Source organism: Halichoeres trimaculatus, unplaced genomic scaffold (assembly GCF_033239565.1).
Source record: "Halichoeres trimaculatus isolate MK-OKI-2021-1 unplaced genomic scaffold, fHalTri1.1 fHalTri1_scaffold_3, whole genome shotgun sequence".
NCBI lineage: Eukaryota > Metazoa > Chordata > Actinopteri > Labriformes > Labridae > Halichoeres > Halichoeres trimaculatus.
Window position 1 is genome coordinate 14620065 of NW_027437181.1, and position 18094 is coordinate 14638158.

The 18094-nt window shown below is 42.8% G+C and overlaps 1 protein-coding gene across 1 annotated transcript in view; it reads right to left on the minus strand.

The window, feature by feature from the left end:
• Positions 1-15195, minus strand: part of pcdh17 (protocadherin 17) — a 59520-nt gene extending 44325 nt beyond the window's left edge. Inside the window, exons 1-2 of the mRNA XM_074666414.1 lie at positions 14522-15195; positions 10962-13761 (exon numbers count right to left, since the gene is read on the minus strand). Coding sequence (XP_074522515.1) covers positions 10962-13457 — 2496 coding nt within the window. The 5' untranslated portion in view covers positions 13458-13761; positions 14522-15195. The remainder of the gene's footprint in view (positions 1-10961; positions 13762-14521) is intronic.
• Positions 15196-18094: the final 2899 nt, after the last annotated feature.

The following is an 18094-nucleotide window of genomic DNA, read 5'->3' on the forward strand; positions in this document are numbered from 1 at the left end:
TCAACGCAGCTTAGCACAGAATTGATTGATAAGTGTGGTTAACACTAGTAGAGCTAGCACCTCTAGTCCTCAGTTGTCCTAACAGACTCACACCAACATCCCTGTGCTGGTTAAGTATTGCTCCGGCTGAGTGGTTTTGTACAAGTTAACCAGAAATGACTTGCATAGTTAACTTAATCTTCATTTTCTCCATTGTAATCTCTGCAGGGTTAAGTCCAAGTATAGGGCATTATACTAAACATATGGCTGTGCTAGAGGTTAAACACCACAGTTGACTGAAATCACACAATAACAAAAATATAAGCAATGACATAATTCAACTATAACGCTGATATTGCTGGTGTCAAGAAGTTAGGATGACAACACTTCTCATGCACATGTGGAAATCCATCAATTCCATCCATAGAACACTCTGTGAACCAACATAATATATGTTTATTTACTGCCATAAACATATGTGAATAAACTGGTGCTTGAGATTGAGTGTGTATATTTCTCAGTACAGAGTCATTATTATGAGGTGCAGTCACACCTGTATGCAGTGCAGTATAATGAGGCAGACTGTCGGCGTGGGCAGTCAAAACAACACTGGACATGAAATTCATTAAATAGGAGCTAGACATAAAATACAGAAGCATTATAATCGAAATGCACTAAACAAAAAGAGTCTGGCTGGAACAGGTTGTGACCCTGACTTTATTTTGAAAAGGGGGTGGGGGATTTTTGATGGCCTCAAGTTGAGGAGAGCAAGAAGTACTTACCATTCAAATCACATCCCTGTTAGATTTGCAATTATCTCCTGCAGTATTGCTTCAGGATGTCTGCAGCTCCTACCCGGCATCATCTTTCATAAATATGAAAACACTGACAACAATTCAGCCGCCAACTCAGTCTCTGCTGCTGTCTCTGAAGCCAGCACAGACGAAAGTTTCCCCGCTCTGAAGAGGAGGGGCGACACAAGACGCCGTGTTTGTACTCATATCAACACAATCCACATCTGTGGCAGTTGAGCCCCAGGAGTAAGTGATAAATGTTGCTTTTGGCATAGATATTTATTTCCACACACAGAAAGCCCTAACACAGCAGTTTGCCAGCACTCCTAAAATAGCTGTGTTGTTTTCCCTCACTACTTGAGACACTTTGTGTAGACACATTTTAACCAGCTGGTCTGGTTAGCTTTCAGCTGGGATCACTCTTATGATTATTGATGAAGGGAAAATATGTCAGCTTTTAAGTAAAGGGGAAAGGGGAAAAGAAGACAGAGGACTTAAGTTGATGTTAAATTATTTATCCACAGTTGAAACTGTGGGGAAAGCAGTAAAGAAGAGGAGGTGCAGAATGTGATGTCGGTAAGCCACTAATCATTCTGTACTTGCTCATCAATACCTACAACAGCTTGGCCGTTAACTGAAGTGTCGAGTCAGCACTGACCTTACTTCACCCTCATTAATCCAAAGCCAACGCAGCCCAAATATCTGATGCTGTTGCAGAGGTATGCAATCTACAGACTTTTAAGACATGACTGCATGAATGTAATCATGCAGTGCATGGGATAAGAACAGGTGCAGAATTCCAATTTAGTAAAATGCTTCTATACAAGACTTTGTGGATAATCAAGGAACTCCTCGTGGCAACTGCAAGACAAAGGGACTTCTGTGACTAATGCTTAGAAAGCATCTTGGCCCGTTACTTCTACTATGAACAAGAAAGACATGAAGAGAGATTTTTAGAGAATTACAAGGGTTGAAACTGAAAACACTGCAAGGAGCTAAGCTAACGCTCTCCCTATTTCCAGTTTGTATGTTGTGCTTTCCAACAGCTGGCTGTAGCTCTTCAAAGTGACTGGAAAACGGTTTCCCTTCTTTTGTTTATCTTTCAGATAATAAGAATATATGCCTGTTGTCAAGTTCAGTTCAACGACAGCCGCATAATCTCTCTTTGGATGTAGATATTAAAACATGTAATTATAAGTTCCTACTGACAATGTGTGCCCAGCAAAATGCATATTTTTTAATAACATAAAACCTGTCTTGGCCTCTGTTCAAAGTGTTGTTTATGAAGTGTTAACTTTGTGAAAACATGCATTTCATTAACAGTGAAAAGCTGACTCTGTGGAGTGAGTGTTTGCAGGCTGGCAGACTTAAACAAAAACACCATTAGCCTGTTTTTTTCAGCTACAAAATGAACACATTTACTACGCCTTCCAACTTATATCATTAAGTCCTCATATGGGGTATTAGTATCAAATCAGACCAAAGAAACAAGTACTTCCTAATTTACTTTGGAAACAAACCTTCCACTAAATGCTGCCTGGTGTGTGAGTTAACAAGACAGAAGCTGAGAGCTCAGAACAAAAACATTAAAGAACAAAATTATTCCATTTGAATTGATGTAGGGAAGAGGCGTTCCATGGATGAAAGGATTGTAGATATTTCCCCAAAGCCCCAAGCCGAGGCCAGACGCAGATAAAAAGGAAACACACAACCAGACACACAGGGTGCATGTACACACGTCAAATATCAATACATGCACAAGTGCACAACACATGCACACACCTGCGTTCTTCCCTGCTCTCTATCTTCCCACACATGCACAGCAGATGGACTATGTCTAATTTCACTTCAAGGTGACCTATCTACTGTATATGTAACGGGTCAGAGGATTTGGAGTAGAGGAGGGGCTGAGAATAGGAGGAAAGGAAGGAAGCTATCCGTGCACCTGGGTGAAATCTGACAGGAAAGGCTTTAGCATAATGCTCTGTTGTCAGAGCGTCGGACGCCACTTCCTCTCAGACTCTTTTAAGTGCGTCTATTGTGCATTAAGGATCTGTCAGAGCAGCTTTAGCATTAATCAGCTAGCCCACGGAAGAAACAATCGCACATAATCTCGAGCTCTAAACCCTGCTGACCTTCTCTTCAAATATACAGATAACTTCCCCTTGAAACCTCAGTCATTTAGAGACACACACAGGCCTGAGCTCTAGCGCTGCTGGGAATTATTTTTCTTCTCCCCCTCCTCTCTTTGCTCTCTCTCACCCTCCCCTTGTAGTCTATGTGATTGGTTCCTCCCACAGCAGCACCCATGTCTCTCCACCTGGGAGTACATCGACTCAGCATGTCAGTATGACCTCAAAGAGGACGTATTTCAAACAATGTGTGTGTGTGTGTGTGTGTGTGTGTGTGTGTGTGTGTGTGTGTGTGTGTGTGTGTGTGTGTGTGTGTGTGTGTGGAGAGAAGGGGGGGGGGCTGTTTTACCCCATCAATCTGAAAGTAGAAGAGCAGAGAGGTGGGGAGAGGAGAGGAAAAAGGAATAGAGAAGGGGAAGGGCATAATACACAAGTTCCATTCATCATCTCAGCAGTGTTGAGAGTGTATAAATAGCCAAGATGTGTTCAGAGTTATCACTGAGCCAACGCTTCCATCGTGGTACTTCATTTATTAAGACTGCGCAAGGATCAATACGGCAGACATATACACTCTGTACTGTTGACAAGATAATCTCATCATTATGAATTTGGCTTGGGTCGTCAGTAACATGAGCAATTGCAACGCTTATCTGAGATGACAAGAGCAGAGAGAAAGAAAGGGAATCCAAAATAGGAAAAGAGAGCAGGAGTCAGGGAGGGAGGAGGAGAGAGGGAGTGAGTGAGTGAGAGTGGGAGCAAATTTGTTTTTTTTGTTTTTTTCTTTTTAGCTAAGCAATGCTCAGAGCGATAGATAATGAAATACAGTATTTCAGTACCAAACAGAGCAAAAATCAATAAGAAACACAGCAAACCAGCAATTGATCTGAATGCTAAAGGCCCCAAAAAGATTTCTCTCTAAGACACAAACCCAGTGAGGGGCCAATCGAGTACATCTGTGCCGTACAATGGAAAAAGATGAAACCAGCCTAATACACAATTTTCAATACGCCATTAGCACTCAGCATAGCCACTGCTACCCTGAAGAGCAGACACAGCCGAACGTTTGGGGACATATCTCGTGTGCCCACCACTTAGCAGACCTTTTGTTTAGGCAATAACATCTGAGAGGACTGGCTCATTTTGCCTCTGTTGCCACAAAACACAAAACAGCCTCTGCAAAACACAGCGGCTGTCAATTCCCCTCAGACACACAGAGGACTTTAGACATGGGAGTCAGATTTCAAACTGTGCCACAGATATAAGCAGGAGCAGAGGAGGCAGTGGGATCTCTCCTATTAGAGTGTCAGATCTTCTTTGAGACACACACAAACATGGAAACAATACACGGGCAGGATTACGCTGTTTGGAAAAATACTCCTCAAATTGCGAGGCAAATTGTCGTTTTGTGGAATGAGTGACTGTAATGTGCTCCGGTGCTTGCGTAAAGGAGAAGAGGGAGTTTCATAGTGTCTTGCTTTGACATGTAGTTAGCTGAAATTAAAACAAATAAAATGGTGCTCATGGTATATCCCTTCAATCAATTCATCACGTTGCTGATGAAGCTGAGGAAGTGCTGAACTGTAAAAGGCAAGGACAAGGAGAGAGAGATCCAGGGGAGAAAGGGATAAATCATTTCTCTTAGACTAATGAGATAGAAGGTGAGAACAGATTCACATAACTCATTCTTTGAGCTGCGTGTTGTTTCTACAGCACATGCCTAGGGGGCAAAGTGAAGGAAGATGTGGCAGAAATAAAAAGCTCTCTCGGAATTGGATGCGTGCCAAGACACAGCGAAACGGGTACCACTTTGTTTGACTTTGAAAGAGTTTGATTTACAGCAAGGAGACCCAGCTGCTGGCAGTTCAAAGCATACATCGCCACGTTGTGTTTGCCTATGTAGCCTTCTGTGCGCTGTGCATCTCGGCTCACATTACCGTGAGGTCACTCTGATATACACTCATCAAGCGCTGCAGCTTCAGCGCCCTGCTGCTCAAAGCGTTGAAGTCTAAAGACCCCAGGAGGGATCTAAGAGCCCTCAGGGGGCAGGCGGCCACTACAGGGGAGCCCATTCCAATCTGAGAGAACCAGCGAGACTGGCGCTTCAGAGCACAGCTGGTGGTAGCTCAGGTGCATGTGTGTGTACGCCTTCTCTCACACACACTTAAATACATGACAGCTGCATCTTCGATTCCTCCACTAGGGAGGTTATGTTTTGTTTTCTTCTTTTTGTGACCTCTGGTGATGCTAGGTTGGCTCTTTGTGCCTGAGTAATTCAAGCACAATTCTAGCAGCACCAAGGTAAATGTTTCAAATTCTGGCAGGGGCATGCACAAATATTTTCTTCTTCTGTACAGGAGCATTTACTCATGAAATGTTCGATAACAGGCAACACGTAACCGTCTAACAGTGCAAAGGTTCACCCAGTCCATGCTTTCACATGCAAGACAACAGAAATATCGACAAGCTAGCTTGGAGCCAGGAAACAGGGTGACTGTCATGCAAGAACAAAACTCACAATACAACAACCATTTATGTTTTGAGTGCCACTATTGAACTACTACATTTTTAAGCTTTAACTTTAGATAGTTTAAACAAGCAGAAACGCTAAATAGAGCAGCTGCACGCTGAAACTTGGAGGTTACTTCAATGTCAAAAGATAATGTGAGCCAAGCTTTGGTTAAAGTTTGGCTTGTTCTTGAACGCTTGTCAAAATCTTTTTGGTTAAAAAAAAGGGAAGTTGAAATAACAGAGTTGGATCATAACTTACACCATGCTAGACAGAAGCACTGTCTTCTCAGTAAAATACAAAAATGATCATAATGTTTTAAAGCTCAACATCCTTAAGATGCATTTCTCCTCTAACACAAGCAAGCATGCACACACAAGCACAACAACTCCACTTTGAATGCCTCCCAACAATTTGCAGTCTTATTATCATGCCCATGCCATCTCCAGTGCGCTGCTTCCTGTTGGGCCAAGCAAATTGGATCTATGTATCCAGCCTATCTGGCTACCACTGGGGTCAGCTCGTGTCCTCATATCCTGTCTCTTTCTCTGCACTTGAGAAAAAAATAAATTCCTTTGTTGCCTCACATTGCCAGGTCAGGAGGTCAGTTGAATTATGCAATTATGCCGTTCAGAAACATGATTTATCCACATGAATGCACGGCAGCTGGCTAAAAGGATTCCTCGTGGCTGACCAAGAAGACCAACATAGTGTACACATTCATTATTGTCTATCACGCCTTCTATTTCTGTCCATCTATTTCCGTCTACATTTTAATACGACTGGATTTGTGAAGTAACAAGAGGAGGCGGTGTAGAGTGGCAGTGTTAGAGCTCTACATTTAAACTCAATTATTTAGCAGGGTTACTTGGCATTTTAGAACTTGCAATGAATAAAACATTCACTTCCACAACTCCCTCCAATCTTATACAAAGTTTCTGGGTGCCATGCATCTGCAGATGAACTATTAATTGTGTAAGTCTCTGAAGAATTTTAAGTCTGTGTATTTTAAAGTTTTTCTTGGAAATGGTGGTCAAAGAAAACATTAAAGTAAGGATAAAAGATAAAGACATGGTTGTGTTAATAACTACCACAGCAGATTTTCTCAGGCTCTTTTTGAAAGCTTAAAAACTTCATTACTGCACTGAGAGACTGCTTCAGTTATCTCTACTTTCTCTCCTACTTCCTCATGTTGTTGCTGGAAGAATAGAGAAAGTAAATGAATGCTCAAATTCTGCTTATACTAGAAAACAAGTGTCTTCTGTCCCAATTACCCCGTGTTCTGCCCTCCTCCTCCTCCTTCCAGGCTATGTTAACAAATAGCCAGAGACCTCTAATGTTTATCGTGACATCTTAGCGCTTTCTCTCTGATTTGTTAAATGGTATGATTTATTAATGAAAGAGGATGCAAATATAGATGCTGTTTTCGTGCTGTGTGTTACACTGCTGCAACAGCTTGAAGACACACTGATGCACCAGTGGTGCAACAAGCAGCTCTGCAAACAGAAGCAACAGCAGCGAATGAACTAAACATCAGTAACTAAATTTTTATTTTTTTGTTATGTTGAGATAACATAATTTGCGGTTCTTCCCCAGAGCAAGATTTTGTGGTCTGACTGCACTTCCTCCTACTTGTATCTATCATATGAGCTTGAGGGAGATGAAGAAAAATAAAACTACCTATTAATAATTCAGAATTCCAGTGTGTAGTGTTACGTACAGTAGCAGCAGGTTTATTTGAGGAAATATGAAGATACACCCTAAGGCTGGCTGATAATTCTCTTTTTTATGTACAGGCAGGCACAAATGAAACAAATCATGCCAAGTGGCCCCGAAGAGCTCAACTGTGGGACCCAAAATACACAAATTACAAACGGCTTCCTGAACTGTCCCTCATCCCTAAAAATGACTGTGTGTGCATTGTGTTGCTGAGCTGCTCAGTCCTGTCTGGAGGAGGGCTTCGCTACATACAGGTTAACCAAATTCTCCCCATAGAAAGCTCCAGAGGAAAGCAGTTATCTAAAGATGAAGGGAGAGGGAGAGAAATGAAATAAAGAGCGCTTTTCAATTCATTTCCTCGGTGGCCACTGAAGTGTGGGAGCAATTTCAATACAATATACAGCAGAGGCTTTGATAAGACTTTTTTGCTTGGATCCTTAAAAACAGTCAAAGCCTGGTTACATGTGCATCCCTGTGTTTGTGTGCACCAGTGTGTGTGTGTGCATTTCTGGGAGGAAGGGTGTTTCAAGGTTCGGACAAATGCAAGATTGTCCCGCTCATAAAAAAGAGAGGGGCTCTGTCACAGAGCCTGCCAGCTAAAGGCTTAAATCACATGCCTGGAATACACAATGACGTTACAGCCACATACACACACACTCTCAAGCCCATAAATGCACACATACATACGCACACACACAATGTCTTTAAATTATGCAGAGTAAGACCATTCCTGGAAGCATTCATTTCCAACATCTGCTTCAAGTACATTGTTTGAATGCATATGCTCAACCTAAACAGATCAAGGAAGGGAGGGATTTATCTCCTATATTTTATCCACCTTGCTTAAGTGATCACAGACACACATCCAAACTGCTCTTTTCAGCATTCTTTGAAATCACCCAACAGGTTTATAGCTGTGAGTGTTTTCTAGAATATATTCCAAGACAATGGTTTATTATTGCACAAATTGTTATCATATTCACTTTTCTACTATGTATTCAACTATAAGTCAGTTTCAAATACCCAGGATTCAGTGTCTGCTTGGTAACATAAATTACTGTCATTCAAAACAATTCCAAAAATACTATCATGCGAGCAATCCAAGAATAATGTCTTCTATTTTCCCTGCGTGTAACACATATTCATGCCTGACATTTTCCATTAGAGCAAAAGGAGCTTCCTCACCGAGTGACAATGTCAAGTCAGCAGAGGCAGGAACCCCTTTTCTCCTTGACACCCTTGTCTCAATGCCACCAACACAAGGCAGAATGCCGCCACCTAAAGGCAGCCTTTCTCGGCTCCTCCCAGACTCCCCCTTTGCCTCTCTACCACCTGCACCTTATTAACATGGATGCTCTCCCATCGAGACAGGAGTCTTTTTAATTAGAGTTTCATGGTGAATCAAATTACAACACTCAAAACTTATCAAAACAAATCAATATGATAAATTATGGGCCAATTAAAAGTAATGACACAGGAGTCTTTGTATGTTTGTTAACAATGTGGGCAGCTTGGAGGAAAAAAAATGGTCAGAGAGCAGCAGAGAAACTAAAAAACCAGTCAGTAGGCCACTGCCTGGGACAGCTGCTGGAGCTAACATTCTGTGGGCCAAAATCCTAAAACATACTCAAGACCGAATAGGCGCAGGCTCACTCTTTGGTGCGATTTACTCAAATCCCTTCTTCCTGAGTATTGAGGAATTTTGCAGCAGATTGGGTTTAACCTTGATTCCACACTAAGTAATTCCCTTCGACGCCTTAAGCGGAATTAGGCATCATTACGTATCATCCATCTCCTTATCCCAGGAATTCTCTTTAGAAATGAAATGAAGCTCTCCACCAGGACAGGCACTGGCACGGTGGTGACAATGATAAGGCCAGCAGAGCTCTACTGATATGTTCATATTATTCCACTCTCCCAGCAAGAGACCAAACCCAGCCTGTCTACCAGTGCACCACTATAAAACATCATTAGAGGCCAGCAGCACTGTGGAGAGAGACTGGGAGTTACAGGAAGCTACAGTAGGTTCAAATAAAGACAGCACTACTAAGGTGCCCTTGTGAAACTGCCTGAGCCGGCGGTATGCTCTCATGCTTTATCCATCTCTTTATTTATTTTTCCTATTTAGCCTTGCCTCCCGTGGCAACTGTAGTGACAGATGGGCTGAAAGGCCTTGGGATCGATGGAAGGGGAATTCTGTCTTTGTTTCCTGACATTTTTCCCATAGCCACTCTCTTCTGACTCAGGTTACTTACTGTCCACACGGTTGGAGAGATGAGGCAGAAGCTGAGAGGAGGGGGGGGTGATACGCTTCTGTACAGCTTGTGAAGAAACTTAATGCCTCAGGCCATCTCCCTCTACACAGGTTTCTGTTGAATAATACAATAGAGCACCCTGCAAGCCTGATGCGTCGAGGGGACCCTCTGTAAACAAGACACTAAGGAATGCGTTGTTGCTGCACTTGCTTGTTTTCCCTTTGAACGTCGGAAGAGGGGGGAAAAGTAAGAGCACAAAATGGGTGTGCAACAGCCCAACACAGTCTAATTCATCATCACTACATTAGCAGAGAAACAGAGCGCAGAATGGCTTGGCAATTATTCTGTCCCTCTGATTAGGAAACCTTAACGGTCTCTGTGCTGACCCTTGCCCTATGCAGCTGGCTCATAATAGAGGCAAGGCTGAGACTGAGAGTGGGAACAACAGACAGTGGCCTTCCTCCCTGGTGGGAACACGTCACATTTGATCACAGTCATCACCACATCCATGTCCAGTGCAAAAGTAGGACTGAAAAGGCACCAGAGAGCTTAATCAAGAGGCTAATAGTTACAGTCCTTCAGCACGTAACAGGGGAATGATGCTCTCTAATTCAAACAAAAGGTAGAAGGCCAAATAAAGAATACTGACCAGCGCATTTTATTCTTCTTATCAAGTTTTATCAGTACCATGAAAGAAGTAAACAGACTAAGGGTATGTTTTTCTACAACTGGCCATTATCCCCACTGTTACATACCGCTGTCTGAAGCAGACTTAATCCTCGTCTGACACGACAGACTTTTAATGGGCTTAAGGCCAAAGACATAGAGAAGTTATCAGGTTAGAGGCTTATACACCAAAGTACTCAACACAAAGACGTGTTGAGTAGCTGGAAAAATAAGTACAATGTGTTAATCTCTAGGAATTAAAATCACTCAAAAAAAAAACCCTGGGAAGCTATAGAACTTGACTGATGTAGTGTCTCAAAACACAGCTTGAAAAGATGCAAATAAGCATCTGTCACAGTTGGAGAAATATTATCCTCTTAATGTGACTTTGTAGCTGTTCCAGGTAAATTAATGTTACGTATCAGACAGTATTTTTCATGAGAGACTGGGTCAGAGGATCAGGACATGCAAATATATTTTGGATAATTGGGTGGTTTACCTAATAAAAAAGTCGTACCTGCTCATAACTTACATCGACCTGAACCTTTTATTCCACGGGAAGGAAATGACAGTGATAGTTATTAATGAAAAATATTCTACATGAAAACGGATCTCAAAAGCCTGCCGTGACATATTTCAAGCTCAACTGATTTGTGTTGATGTCAGTGGCTCTGTTCTATGAGAATACTGGAATGACTGTTTAATCCTTCTAATGCTCAGCCCTCCCTCCCTCCCCTCTTCTCTCCCTCTGCTTCTGGGCCTCTCTGCTTCTGCCTGTCCTTATCTTCTCTTTCTTTTATTTTACAAAACGGGGGGGAGGGAGGTTGATATAGGAAATGGGAGCTCTCTCAGTGTTGTGATGTGAAAATGGTGGCAATACAGTGAAGGAGAAGAGTGCAATTTCTCTTACCTGTATGATGGACATGCGGTTAGTAGGTGTGTCTGTAGTGCTGGTGACTGGGCCTGTGAAGCTGGTGTGGCATCCCACGTGGCCTTGGGGCACGCTGAGGTTATTGGCAGTGGGCTTGAGGTACATGACCTCTGACCTTGGTGAGCTGAGTGGCAGGCGTGTCTGGTAGTCAAAGTACATGGGAGAGGTGGCCAAGGAAGGGCTGCTTACCACATTCATCACATTCATGGCATCCCGCTCCTCCACCTCGCTCTGCACCAGCATGATGTCGTTCTTGTTAATCTTCTTCTTCTTGCCTTTTCCTAGCTGAGGGTGCGAGTACTCTGCAATGCGACAATTATAGGTGCGAATCTCCTTGTTTTCTCGCTTGCACTTGATTGCTATGGTCACCATAGCGGCCAGAAGCATGATGGATATTATGCTGAGGGTTACAATAAGGGGGAGGGACATGTCCCAGTTCTGATTGTCCTTTGTGCGTGGCAGTCCATCAGGCGGTCGTCCATCAGAGGCCTTGATTATGAGCCTGGCAGCGGCGGTGAGAGTCGGCTTGCCATGGTCAGATACTCTGATAATCAACTCAACAATTGGGTTCACATCATCCCAGAATGGGTGGGCTGTTCGCACTTCCCCCGTAACTGGATCAATTTCAAAGAGGTGCTCCTCGTTGCCATCTGAGATCTCATAGGTGAGCCTGCCACTCTCACCATAGTCGTTATCTACCGCTCTCACTGTGGTGACTATGTAGCCAACGCCAACATTACGGGGCACATGGATTTCAGCTGTGTCATTTAGGAGCAAGGGCAGAACTATGACAGGGATGTTGTCATTGACATCCAGTACACTGATGCGGACTGTAGCATTACTTTCCAGGTGAGGAGATCCATTATCTTTAGCAAGAACCTTAAAGTCAAAATACTTAATTTGCTCATAGTTAAAGGACCTCACAGCATAGATGGCTCCATTTGCAGCGTTGACATTCACATAGGTGTTGACATCACCCCCACTTACGTTGGAGTTGACTATGCTGTAGTACACAGTGCCATTTTGGCCAAGGTCTGGATCATGTGCCAGAACTGAACCCAGGTACTCCCCAGGAATGTTGTTCTCAGGTATCTGAAGAAGGTATACTGATTTCGTGAAGCGGGGAACATTATCATTCTCATCCAGAATCTTCACCGTAAAGGATTTTGTGGAATTAAGAGGAGGAATTCCATTGTCTTTGGCCACAATGGTGACATTGTACTCATCCTGCACCTCTCTGTCCAAGGGCCTGTCTGTCACCACGGTATAGAAGTTATCATAGTTCTCCTCAAGTTTAAAAGGGACATTACCCAGCACTCTGCACTGAAGCTGCCCATTCCTGCCTGAGTCCTTGTCGGTGACACGGACCAGAGCAATGACAGTGCCTGGAGGTGCTGCCTCGCTGATGGCTCCCTGTCTCACTGACACAAAGCCTATAGATGGCCAGTTATCATTTCTGTCGAGCACTTTAACGGTGACTTTACAATGGCCTGGGATTGGATTGGGACCCAGATCCTTTGCTTGAATGTCAATCTCAATAACCGGGCTCTCTTCATAGTCGATTTCACCTTGAATCTTTATGACTCCTGTCCTGGAATCTATGGAAAAGAGCTCCCGGATTCTCTCTGGGGCATAACCACTAAAAGAATAGACGACTTGTCCATTGTTGCCCTCATCAGGATCTGTTGCATTCAAATCAATCAGAACTTTACCAGGAGGGGAATTTTCAGGAATTTCTACTATATATGAAGGCTGATCAAACACAGGGCTGTTATCATTGGAATCAATAACTTTCACATTAATCTGCATGGTACCTGATCTGGGATATTCCCCTCCATCTGTGGCTGACAAAATAAGAGTGTGGTGGCTCCGTTCCTCTCGGTCCAGTGGTCTTTGAATAACTAACTCAGGAAATTTAGTTCCATCCCCGCGGGATTTTACCTCCAGTGAGAAGAGATTGTAGTCATCGCGTGTTATTTGATAGGTTTTCAGGCCGTTTTCTCCTGCATCTGGGTCATGAGCACTGGTCAAGGGAAAGCGTGTCCCTGGCACTGCATTTTCAGAAATGTCAATATCGATCTGATCAGAGGGGAAAGTTGGTGAATTGTCATTAATGTCCTGAATATCTATTTTGATCATGCAGATCTCCTTGTCATTGGCAAACACCTCCATGGAGAGCTGGCACTTGGGGTTTCTCTTACACAATGTTTCCCTGTCAATGCGCTGCTTTGTGTACAACAGTCCGCTTTGGGGATCTACGTCGATGAGATGTGGAGCTGAGTTTTCCAGCACCCTGAAGTTGGCTTTCTTACCCTGTCCTCCCTGCCCGATCTGCTCCAATCCAAGTCTGGCATCTTTGGCAATGTTCCCAATCACAGTCCCCGGACCCTGTTCCTCCGGGACAGAGTAATTCAAGTTTTTCAATGTCAGGGCTTGAGCCCATAAGAGAAGGAAAAAGAAAATAGAGAGATACATCCCGACTCCGTGAAAGCAGCTATTATCTGTTGGGTTTATGCCTCCTTTGACCTGTTGATTTCTTCTTCAAATTTGGTATTTCTATTATTCGGGATCAAATAAAGAGTTCTGTTCATCATGTGAGGCCTTGGCATTTGTCTTTGCGGATTGTCTTTGCTCTGTCTCCCTCTTCCTCTGCCTCTTCCAGCAATCTGTGGAGCCGAACACCTAATTTATATTCAGCTGAGCACCCAGACTCATCTGAGCAATAATCGCGATCCAGTCCCCAAACAGAATAGTCATTGTAAGTGTTCGCTCATTCCACCTAAGGAGAAAAAGAAAAAAATATGTTTATTATAAAGTCTGTTTCAATTGGTCCCCTAAATAAAAATAGACTTAGCTGCACAAGCCATACTGCCAGTAAGACATCAGATCTACCGCTGAGCCAAAAATGAAACAGGGCTCATGTGTAATTCATCTCCACAATTATGGAGGAAGCTTGTCAATTAGTTAACCTTGGGAAGACGCTCGGCGCAGCCCTGATACACATGGATGTAATGACTCTTATTTTCTACATGCACTACAAAAAGCATGAGATTCAGGATGCCGTTTTCGAATGTACCCTTCATCCAATGTGCGATGCACGACCTGACCCTGGCGCGATGATGGCACATTCACACAATACGAGTCTGTTGATGAAACTGTAATAGGGCAACTTTAATAATATGGCAACACTGCAGGCGCACAACTGAAGACGGCCTATTGTGGCGGCTATTTAAATAAGTGTGTATAAAATGAGCCTCTTACACGCATTAACAAATCCGCATAATCCGGATATTCACAATGAGCCTTATAAAAATTCGGAAATGAGCTGCCAACATCTCGGCACAGCCGTGTAATTCTCTCTCTACTGATGCTCTCACTCTCTCACTCTCTTTCTCTGCAAGACTCATCGGTCCTTGAGAGAAGCTGTTGCATTCGCATACACGGGGATGATATAAAAATAAAATCGTTTGGAGGAGAGCAACACACTGAGAAACTACCGATGAGATCCACAAAAGATAAGTCAGAGATTGTTGACTTACCGACAGAAAGTGTTGGAATAGTCCAGAGAATAAAACAGTAGAATTGGAAATAGTCAGTTCCAGCAGGGTTCAAGGAGAGTTTCATCCCCTCAGCCACAGCAGAGCAGGTACCTCCCCTATCCTCTGTCCCCTCTCTGTGCAAACGGAAAAGCCACAAGCTCCCGATGCACGCTCAGGCTACAGTGCAGCGCAGTGGAAATAAAAAAAAGTGCTCCAGAAAAGTATGACTGTAATGTCAATGAGCTGAAGTCCTCTCCGCTGTCTGATTAGGATGCAGCGGCTCGCCTTCTGCCTGCAGTGAGTCACCGCTCATCAGGAAGGAAAACTGTTCGGAGAAGAGGGTGGAGGAGAAAAATCCAGATGTGTAAGGTAGATCCAAAGTTAGATTTTTTTAATTCAAAAAGCGGTGCGCCTTGTTTTCTCCGTGTCCGAAACAGCGCTGAGGGACCGATTCCCGGTGTGGCATTTTGTCCTTGTCCGCGTCCCCCGTCAAAGTCCACACACGCAGAGATAGAGAGACAGCTGCTGAGGAGGTGGTCAGCAACAACTCCGCATTCTGCTACAAGTCTTTCCGTAGCTGTCAGAAAAGCAGGAGGTTGCTTTACTTGGATGTGTACGCACTGTCGTTCTTTAGTATTTCCCGCACGTAAAACAGTCCTAAGCACATTGAACGCTTCCTCTCACTGACTGAACTCCGGACACCGCATGGTGTATTAAACATTGTCGCTACTCCTCCGGCAGCCAATGAATTTGAAGAGGTGGGGAGAAGAGGAGGGATTCAAAAGCCGCTTCGGGTACAGACTACAAATGATTGGTAGCTCGCAGTTCACCGGTGGTGCATCTGTGTTTTTTCAAATATCACAGTTCATTGTTGTTTACAATAGAGGAAACCGTGCAGTTGGACAGAAGTGCAGAAGGACGTTTAGGGGGCTGACTTTAGCGGTTTGGAAATGTCGGTTAGGTGAATCAAAAGTAGACAATGAGGTTTAAATGTATCGACGAGGAATCCCTCTGAACTAAGGCAATTTTATCAGGATATACACATGTATCCAGAACAGAGAAAAAAGTTTAATCTTGTGATGCAGAAAGGAAAAAACTTAATCTTGATTATTATGTCTGAACAATTTGAGGATAATATTAAAATTACATGACAATACTACAGTGTGTGATGTACCACAGCCCCCCTCTCAAGCTGATTTCCACTTAGAGACAACTTTTCACTTTAGAGATTCCCGTAGAGGCCCAAATTATTAAACTGAACACCTGAAATTCTCTCTGTGCACATGCCAGTATTTGTGGAATCATCCCTCATTTAGATGCAGATCTGTTCTACCACATGCAGCAATAACAACGTCAAATGTTTCTATGTAATTAAAATGATGGAATACCTGGGTTTCATATGATGGAAAACAATTTGATGATTACAGCAGGTATTTAAAGTGACAACCAAACCCCTATTGTTTCCCTCAGTTCATACCTTTTCAATTTCAGCCAAAAAAAAAAAAAAAAAAAAAACTTCATTACTTCTTGCCTTTTGAGTCCTTGTCCTAAAGTGAAGAAGTAACAGCAACGGTCATTTATTTTCTGGCTCTATAATTACTACAAGACCATTAAGAAAATAATTGGCGACGATTTCAGGGAACTAATCTTTTTTTTATTATTATTCCGCTTCAGAAAGTCAATTTTGAAGCACACCAGCCCAACATTTCAAATATCTAGCCTCTTGGTGGTGTCTTGTCTTTGTCTAATGTGATAGTTAATCCACCCCTTTTGTGTTTTCAACTGCTTGAAAAAAAGGGGTTCATAGTCATGGCATGGGACTTCATGTTTTCTTGTGTGTGTGTGTGTGTGTGTGTGTGTGTGTGTGTGTGTGTGTGTGTGTGTGTGTGTGTGTTTTATACCACAATTAACCAAGATTATAAAGATAATCAATTCTGAAAATTAGCTGCTATTGCAACAAAGGACTTTTAGGAGTGTATGCAAACATGGGACAGGTTTTTCATACATAAAAGAACGTCAAAAGGATGCCAATCTGTTTACACTTATGGCACTCACCTTAGGGACTTGATAGATAAATAATAAATAATCAACTAATTACCCATCCAGGGAAATGTTAGATCAAAGCCTTTGGGAATCTTTTGTCATGATTTGACTTGACAGTTTTAATACAGCTGCTGTTTTGTTAGACTTTGACCGTGCCCTTCATTTGGTATTGCTATTTCAACATGTCAGCTTTGTTCAGCATAATCTTGGAGTCAATCCGTGTATAAACACGGGTCTCGACCTCTTTGACTTTCTCCCTGACCTTTATCTCTGACAGGAGGGAATGACAAGAGTGTCAGAAGCATTCGTTAGCCTGATGGTGACCAAAGCTCATTATTAAACAGCAGGTTTGATGTACTAATGTCAAGATGCTGATAACTGATGAAGGTAAATGTCACATCGCTGACTCTATCTCCATACAGTGTGTGTGTATCTGCATCCAGCCTGTGTGGGCCTATTCAAATGCAATGCATATTTTGTGTGCTGTTTACCTTCTTTTGAAGTTGTGTAGGTGGTCCCAAACAAAATACATCTGGAGTAAAGATACAGAGAAAATAAGCCAGATGTTTTAGAAAGTATGATTAGCAACGTGTGGGGTGTATACTTCTGTCTTCCATTTTCAAAAAAGTACATTTTCCTGGCAAAAGATTTTGTCGTTCATTCAAAAAACATGTTTATTTCCTTAGCTTCCAGGATATGCAACTCGTCTGGTTTAAACAACGCCAGGAAAATCACCTGCCTTGATGAAATGTCACCGGTGCCGCCAGAGATAAACCCAGCCATTAGCAGCTTTCTTCATTAGCCCAATTAAATGGCCCTCAGGAAATGCACTGACAGAAAGCGTATTTGCAATGGGCTGCTGGTGAACAGCTGCATTAAAACACAATTTCGTAAATTAAATTTCAATCTAATGGCAATGGCCTTTCTTCAGGTGGTAATAAGAGCGAGAGAGAAGGCCTTTTCCTGCCTGCACTATTTAACCGCTTTTTAAAATTCTCTTCCCCTCCCTTACCTGCCTTCTCTGATTTCAATTCTTATTCTCTTTCTTCCCATGAGCAATGAAAAATATGTTTCACTTTTCCACTATGGAGGAATTTAAACCATGAAGATGGACCGTGCGGAGTCTGAGTGTGAGCTTTTTCTCTGCTACCTCTGTCAGAGAGAGGGAGAGAGAAATCAGAGCTGACTTTTACACATGGTGAGTTTTTCCAGCAGCAAACTGTCACCTTTTTCACCACTACTTTCTGCTTGCCTGTTGTTTGTCTCCCACATAAAATCCTCCATGTTGCTATCTGAATCCTCTTCTCTTCTCTTTTGTATGCCATTCAACTGGTAGCTCTGTTGATGGGTAAGCAGTGTCTTATTGTTTGTTTTATTTTAAAATAGAAAAAATACTGATAAAAGCTTCTTCTATGGACATGCCTCTTTTGTTCATTATTTGCATCTGTTATTTGCACACATATTCAGTCACGGCACAGTATAATGCAGTCCAGATTCAGAGAGAGGTTAATATTAATGTTTTAACAGCAG